Genomic DNA, 8,614 nt, shown 5'->3' on the forward strand with positions numbered 1-8,614 from the left:
TAATAATAATTTACTAAGACGTATAATAATTTAAATAATAACGTAAATACTAAAAAAAAACAAAAAAAAAGTCGCACAAAAACCGCGAGCAAACCACGGTGGAGTCGCACAAATCGTGCGACTGAACCGTGGTCCACTCGCACGTTTTGTGCGACTAAACCACGCTTCACTCGCCCAGTTTTTGCGACTTCCTTTTTTTTAAAAAAAAAAAATATACCGATTCAAATCCATTAAAGTACGTATCGGATCCGATTCATAGTCGCTTTCGTTAGCCATAGTAAATCGATTCCAACTAATAGCTTGTTTAAAATCGAAGAACGTTTTTAGAGAGTTTTTAGAGAGATAGTACCGTGTTTGAATTCGTATATCATACAAGGGCGAATCTGAAAATTCAATATATATAGGGTCCCGATAAAAATGTTCGAGATTACGTTTTAACTTTAAATTTAATGTTTTTAAAGTGATAATAGTGTTATTAAGTGCGATTAACATTTGTTAAACAAGTTTTAAGTCTAGGGTCAAATTCGTAATTTCATTAGGGGGTGACGATAAAATGAAAAAGGGTGGCGATATATAACAATACCCTATTTTGACCATCACACCGTCATTTTTATATATACATGTTGTAACACGTGAAATAATACTCTCAACCACTAGATGTGTTCATTCGAGTTAATGAATTGATTTTAGGTTAGATATTTCGAGCTGGTATGAAATCGGGTTTTGTGTTCCTTTTTTTTATACATAATTATAAATTATTTTCAAAGTGGAGTCAAACCAGATTCGGTTATAATATTGGTGAATTTTAGGTCATCGAATTTGTTTTTGAACACCTCTACCCATTGGTAATAGTTAGTGGAAAGAAAAATCAAATTGGATAATACAGTAAAAAATAAGTGGATGGTTGATTGGTTAAGACGCAAAGAAAAAATAAGTTTGCAAATAAGATGAAAGAAAAGTAAATAAGACTATTGCAATATATGAAACGCAAAATCTTAAATGAAACGGTTTAATGGTGAGACTATTTCCATTAAGCTAACCCATATATATTAAGTCTATTAAAGTTATCATATACTATGTTAAAGTGATCATTAAAAAATAGATTAATTATATAGATTTATTTTATGATGAAGCAGTCTCAAAGAGCCGAGGGACTCTTTAACCGCACTCTTCTCTATGGGTATGAGCTGCCGTATTTTCTTCCCTTTCAGACCCTATTATAATTTTTTATGAGCGGAATACACTGATTTATGATAATGATGAATGGCTGAATAAAAAAAAGTGCAAAGTCAAACTAAAATAAAAGTGATAATAATTGAGAATAAAAGGAGAGAGTACTATTTTTTTATTCGATATCATAATAAATTGGGCTAATGGTTTGTCTTTAAAATAAGTTATTACTTATTACTTATTAGTCATACACTTGTCATTTACATATTTTGGTTGTTACAAACAATCAATATTCAATAGTGGCAATAAGATCACCTATATTGTTTTATGTTGGATGTTGATTGTGTTGAATCATCATACAAATTAATAATTTTGATTAAAATAATAAATAACAATTTAATAAAATATTGCTATGTGTAATTTTTTTATTGGTTGAATGTTTATTGGTAGAAATTTTACATTGTTTTTAATTTATTGCTTGATATAATTTTGCACAAGATTAAAGAACGACTGACTGTAATTTTTGCAATAAAATCAATTTGCACTTTACAAATATTATTTCCATTTGTATTGGTTAATGTTGGCTTACATGACATGCACATATAATAAACTAACATGTTATTTTTAGCTCTACCAAAAATTTATTAAATTGATTAACTTACCGTTTTAAAAGCAGAATAAATTGAATGATTATTACTTAGATTGAGATATACAATTTAATAAAAAGATTGAAAAATTACACTTGTCATCCTTATAAAAGCTCGCTAGACGAAAGAATTTTATTGATTGTTGTTGGCTTACATGGTAAATAAAAATAACTAACAAGTCATTTTTAGTCATACTACAAATTTATTAAACTGAGTACCATTTTAAAAACAAAGCAAATTGAATTATTCTAAATTATATTTTGCTATATAAAATAAATTATTGATTGAATCTATCGAATACCGTAAATTTACCATTTAATAAAAAATATATATAATAGTACATTAAATACATTTTTCTAAAGTATAATTTTGTCAATAAATTTAAAGATTACATAATTGACAAACAATTTAGTGGTAAAAATAGAAAAATTATATAAATCATGCATTATATGGATATTATCTAGTACCGTATATATTAACATGTTCAACTTAATTATTTATTTAAAGTCAAGTATCAAATATTCAAATCACATATATTTTTTTATGTAAGTTCTTGACTTGGTTGTTGAAAATAATATATTAGCGTGTCTCACGTCTTGGAACCTAATTTTAGTCACATGAGTCATCATTATTTTGCTTGGAGCACTACAAAATAACCATCGAATTGGCGACAACGCATTTCGTCGCCATTTCATAGCTAAACGGTTAAAAAGTAGGCCGGGCGACGGGATCCGAGGTGATCGCTATTTCTTTCGTCGCTAATCTCATAGTGGACGCGTTTTCCTCGCCAGAAAAACCGGCGACCAATTGGCGACCAGTACCCGTCACCAAACTGGCGACCACCTCCTCCTAGCTGTTTGGCGACCATCTTTTCGTAGCTGTTTGGTCGCCCCTTTTTTTTAATTATATATATATATATATATATATATATATATATATATATATATATATATATATATATATATATATATATATATATATATATATATATATATATATATATATATATATATTATATTTATTGTAATATTAAGATAAATATATATATACACATAAAACAAGTAAATAAAAATAAAGAACTGGAAATATATATATAAAATTAAAGTTTATGTACAAATTCACAAAAAGTACATATATTTAATCATTCATTTGGAGGAGGGGGTTGATACATCTCGTTCTCTTTGTATTTGTTCAGTCTCATAGGCAGTCTAAACATTTCCCATTTGCACCGCTTTCCATAATTGATTATTGAACTCCATTTGCCGTGCTTCTTGTAAATATTTCGTAGGCTGTGGCTCTTTGACCTTTCGATTGTTCTTGAAATATTAAAAAAAACAATTTAAAACTAAATAATGAACATAAGAAAAAACTGGAAAATTTTAGCAGTAAACATGTTTCAAAAATGCCATTATTCAAAAATATAAAAAAAAACATAAAAATATGTCGAAAATAACATAAAACAATATCTAGGCAAAAAAATAACATTAAACATGCTCAAGTTATACCATAATTCGGAATATAAAAAAAAACATTATGAAACAAAAACTGGGCAAAAAAATAGCATTAAACAAAATAATAATATTGAAAAAATACAAAAAAATATATAATAAACACTAACCTTTTAGTAACAAGATGAGAATTTTAGAGTTGAAAATGAGTTGTAACCACAAGATGATGAAGATGATATTAAGAAAGAAAAGAAAATAAATAGAGAATGAGATTAATGGATGAAAAGAAAATTTAGTGTTGGAAAGATAATGAGGCGTATAAGGGTTGAAGAAGTATAAGTTAAATAAAGATAGAGTTGTAGGAAATGAGAACTCAGGGCAAAGCGTGGGTTTTATAATCAGCAACTGGCGACCATCACTCTGGTCGCTAAATATTTTTAAAAAAAATTAAAAAAATAAAAGCTTTTAGCGATCAACTAGCGACCACCGACCTGGTCGCTAAATATTTTATGAAAAAAATTAAAAAATAGAAGCTTTTAGTGACCACCTAGCGACCACAACCCTGGTCGCTAAATATTTTTAAAAAAATTTTAAAAATAAAAGCTTTTAGCGACCAACCAGCAACCACTGTTCCCCGTCGCTAATTTGCTTTTTCATTTGGCGACGTTTCTTGCCCTCGCCTGTCCGTCGCCACTGGCGACCAACGTATCCCATCGCCATTTTTCCATCGCTATTTCAATAGTTTTTTGTAGTGGAGTCTTATATTATACCAACTACTACTAGAAGTGTGAAAACTTCTAGTTAAATTCTAGACTAAAAACTGCCTTCCATCAGTTGCATGCCCCTAATTAAGCCTATAATTTACCATATTATCCCTGTAAAATGTAAATGTCATTCTGTTAACACAAGCTAGATCAAGCTATGGGAGCATAGGGGAGATCATAGGGACCTAGAGGACTGTGCAACAGACTGGAAAAAGTGCACCAGAGCCAGCTACAGCTCCCGTTCTGTTCAATTGCATACTGTTGCTTGCTGTTTTGAAGTTGCTGCCCCATTGTCCCTTTAGCCTATGTATATGTGTAGTGCTTTGTTGTATTGATTAGAGCCAAGCAAGAAAGCTTGAGCCTCCCATTATCTATCCTTACCACTCTCTTTAATTCTCTACTCAATGTAATACTCACATGCACAAATGCTATTGATGTAATTTCTTCAACATTGTAATGAGCTTTCAAACTCCTCTATCCTTTAAACACATAATGATACACTAGCCTAGGATGGTGAATGTAGCCTCATTGATGGTGAACCACCTTAAATCTCTGTGTCTTGTTTACATTACTTTTTTTTACTTAAATCACTTTAATACTTGCATATAACCATGTTTTATTAGTGCACCTTCAAGTCATGGTCATTAACCTTTCGTGCCACCTTTAAGCCCATGCTTTCGCATTCGTTAGCCTACTCTCCTTTTCGGGTACCCGAAATGCAATGTGCCCGCTAATAAACACCCCTAGGCTAAACACATGTATATCTTTTGTTAAACCAAAGATTAAACTCAGTAGAACGCCAGTGCATATTCATACATCAAAACAAATTAAAAAATTATACACAAAATACACTTATTGTTTGTCAAACTCGAAATATCATCTAAAGATTAGGGCACATGATGTGATAGTAGAACAATCTGTTACATCTCTCAACAAGTGAACCCTATTCATTAGCATACTGTGCAAATCCAACATTAATACATTACTATTCAGGAAAGAAATAGGCTTCCTAAACATAAATTAGGAGGTAGAAACTAATTACAAAGCCGAAATCATAAGCACAATGCACCTTAGGTAGTCAGTAGTAAACAAGCTCTTGTCTCTGGAACAAAACGAGCTCCTTACAAATAAACCATACAAGATTACTTGTGGAGTTTTTGTCTACTTCACTAGCTAGTTGAGCATAATACAAGAGCGACAGTAAGGGCATTCACCACAAGTTTGTAGCCAGGGATACAAGCACGAACTATGAAATCTATGACAACAAGGTAGGTTAACAAGCTTGTTACCTTCCACAAAGCTCTCCAGACAAATGCTACATTCATTTGATGCTTTTGACGAAGGTTGTTGCTCCTTGAAAATCTCGTGGTGCAATTGGGAGAGGGCTTCATGGGTGAGTCCCAGGGGTTTACTTCCTTGTTCTCTGGGTGTAGACTGCTGATTAGCTTGTGATGGTGATTCTGTAAAATCATCGACTGCCCATACATGATTGGAGGCAGCACTTGGAGATGATACGCTGTTCTCCCTACATAAATGGATAACAACTTAGTAACCAGTATGAATAGAAGGTGTTCAACCCTAATATCTAACACTTTCGGAGTATTTTATAAACTTCCCTTCAAAGTGAATGTAAAACATAGCCACAAACCTGTTTCTAGAAACTGATACACCTCTTAATCTTTGAACAAGTCTTTCTTTAGCCAGCAATACAGAACCGGGGAGTCGGTTGTCATTCCTATAATATCGTCCACGTAGGCGATGCACATTTTCTTGGCTATTGATGTCACATGAGGATGACTCGTCATTACATCCTTGATGTGCTTCACTCTCCTGTATGTGGACAGAATGCAACAGACACACACATGGGATGAGTCTACGTACAGTACCAAACCAGATAGTCTTCAGAACCAAAGGGATGCAGTCAAGTATTGAATACTACATACCTGCAACGGCACCATAGCATGTCCACTAAAACACTTGGCCAGTGGACATTATAGATAAAGATATTACTTATTATACATCAGCTCAACAGGTCCACAAATTAATTTATCATGTGTACATTTAAAATATAAATATTAATTCCACTGTCCCTTTATGTCTATCATCACGCTTTAAAAGGATGTCCAGAACTATGTTTAAAAAACACCTACACATCCCAAATTATCTTGACATGAACAAATCTCAAATGATGCTAACCCCTACCTTGCTAACCCTTACCTCCCAACCCCCGAATAACCACTTTTAAAAATTGTTGTGCCCGATTATGCTTTTCTAAAGTAGAAAAGGATCATGAGTAAAGCTCTACTTATATTCAAACGTCAACATTTGTACAGATCTGACCCTGAATACCCCCCTAAAAACATCACTAAATGGTACTGTGTCATATTATGGACAAATTTATACCATCTTCAACTTTAGGTCCTTTAATATGATGTAATCAGTTAGATTACACGCGAAAACAGATAGCTCAAACCTTCAAATATGGAGAAAGTAACACAAAATATATTCTTTGAAGCGCACACGTGTTTGTCTATGTTAGTATTTGGCACATCAAAAACTGACTCAGAATTTAATGATTGAAAATTATCTGTTAGTTATGCAAATAGGAGAATCAGAATAATTAAGAGACACTGATGTGGAGAGTACAAACACTTTGGTTTTAAGAAGCACGAAGAACATTACTGAAAAGTAAAGATATATTCCATATGGCAGCACTCAACTTTAGCGAAATGCAGAACAAAACAATTATGTTTTGTACACGACTACACGTGGTAGCGTTGAACTTGTATACTAATTAACTTCGTGGCATTAATGAGTCAAAACCTCAAAACTATATGTGTTCCGTTTATTTAGCTCAATTCAAGCACAAATTAAATAAATTAATAGTCACAAATCGCAAACTAAAAATTCAAAGCCTACTTCTTATAGCAGTTGCTACGAAATTGTCCTCTGACATTAGTGCTTCATTTACCATAGATCCTATATAATTTTTTTTACAATATCAATCAACAATCCTAGAAAATAAGCAAACATCAAAAATTCACAATCAGATGAATTTAATGTACTATCCAAAAAATTTAATCTTGTTGCAATATCATCCAATAAGTCCCAAAAATATTCAGGGAGTCCAAGCCCCTTCGGGCCTGTTCAATGATCCACCATTGAGTATAACGGAAACAATATTCCAAAAGCAGCTAAACCTTATCAGTCCTCAAATATTCAACCAAGTGCACAAAAGATAATTAGGATCAAACCTATACAGTCAAAATTTCAATTCTAAAAGTGCTCTCCTTTCCACACACCTGGGCTTAATTTTCCAACACTAAACCAAATTTAAAACTGAAACATCATTAAAACGTATATAAAAATTCAATTTCTGAGACCAAACTTTCTAGACTGCTATTATAAGCTAAAAAGTACAAATCATAAGGCCACCTTAAAAAGTCAAAAAAAAAAAAAAAAAAAAAAAAAAAACTCATTTGTTACAGAACAGTCAAGCAAATATATTGATTAATACTTAATTGGTTGATAACAAAAACAGCGATGCGGCGAATCGAGTATGGAGACCGACCACCCGTATCAAGTTATATCCAGCAATGCAAATCGAATATAAAATTCATGGAATTCCCCTTAAAACACTATCATCAAGCAATCAAATCACGCATATGAAGAATTTAGTAAAAATCACAAAAAAAAAATTGACAGAAATCGGAGATAATAGAGGTGAAATTACCGGCAAGGGAGGGCGAGGAGAAGGCTGCAGAACATTTGATGAATGGCGAAATTTGTCAGGTCGATCGAAATTGATATGACGGTGACGACGATGCAGATCGCCTCTTCGATGATCATGATGATGATGACGACGATGACACTGATTATTACTGTTACTGGAATCAGACGATGTAGAAGAAGAAGGAGAGAAGGGTGAAGGAGCAAGAGAACCAAACCCTAGGTCATCGAAAGTTCTAGAAGTTCGAGACCTTCTACCGTAGAAAAGAACAGCAGCGCTGGTCATTCACACACTCGCAGAAAATGCAGAAACTAGATTGAGATTTGAGGGAGAAGATTATGGATTTTCGATTTAGATATTGGGAGATAATCCATCAAACAGTCTAAATTTTCTTTATAAAAATTTGTTAAGGAAACTAAAGAAAGCGATTGCCTTTTTCTAATTGGTTATTGGTTGTACAATTGTCAATTATCCAATTCGTTTTTAAATCCATTACTATCCAAAACATTTGTAATTAGATACGTTCTGGATTTTTAAAAATTCGTTGTTAAGATGTCATCAAAGCAATTGAAGACTTGAAGTGTGTGTAATTTTTTTTAGAAATTGTTTTACAATCTTCTATACTTATGTTTAATTGATGACAAATTAAAAGATGGTCTTTTCGATAAATACATTAGATTTATTGTTTAAATATTCTAATTACTATAAATAAAAGAAAAAATAAGAATTTAAGAGACGATTTCTCATAAGAGTGGTTGTGAATTAATATATATTTGAGTTATTTGAATATGACATTACCACATTAAATTTAGAAAAGTAGTTGCTTAAGTGTGATCGGGCTCATCATTGAAACCA

The 8,614-nt window shown here is 32.2% G+C and overlaps 1 protein-coding gene across 1 annotated transcript; it reads right to left on the reverse strand.

Annotated features, from left to right (window-relative positions):
• Window positions 1-4,162: 4,162 nt before the first annotated feature.
• Window positions 4,163-8,271, reverse strand: LOC130816110 (probable E3 ubiquitin-protein ligase RHY1A). The gene is made up of 3 exons (XM_057682717.1): window positions 7,763-8,271; window positions 5,678-5,859; window positions 4,163-5,554 (listed from the first exon to the last, which is right to left on the reverse strand). The coding sequence occupies exons 1-3, from the start codon at window positions 8,042-8,044 to the stop codon at window positions 5,203-5,205; spliced, it is 816 nt and encodes a 271-aa protein (XP_057538700.1). The 5' UTR covers window positions 8,045-8,271; the 3' UTR covers window positions 4,163-5,202.
• Between the last annotated feature and the right edge of the window lie 343 nt (window positions 8,272-8,614).

Source organism: Amaranthus tricolor, chromosome 6 (assembly GCF_026212465.1).
Source record: "Amaranthus tricolor cultivar Red isolate AtriRed21 chromosome 6, ASM2621246v1, whole genome shotgun sequence".
NCBI classification, from domain to species: Eukaryota; Viridiplantae; Streptophyta; class Magnoliopsida; order Caryophyllales; family Amaranthaceae; genus Amaranthus; species Amaranthus tricolor.

Coding starts and splice junctions, on each gene's coding strand:
- LOC130816110 (XM_057682717.1), bottom strand. CDS start 8,044: ATGACCAGCGCTGCTGTTCTTTTCTACGGTAGAAGGTCTCGAACTTCT. Junction 5,860..7,762: donor CTCCTCGCCCTCCCTTGCCG/GTAATTTCACCT, acceptor GTCCACATACAG/GAGAGTGAAGCACATCAAGG. Junction 5,555..5,677: donor GTATCAGTTTCTAGAAACAG/GTTTGTGGCTAT, acceptor CCATTTATGTAG/GGAGAACAGCGTATCATCTC.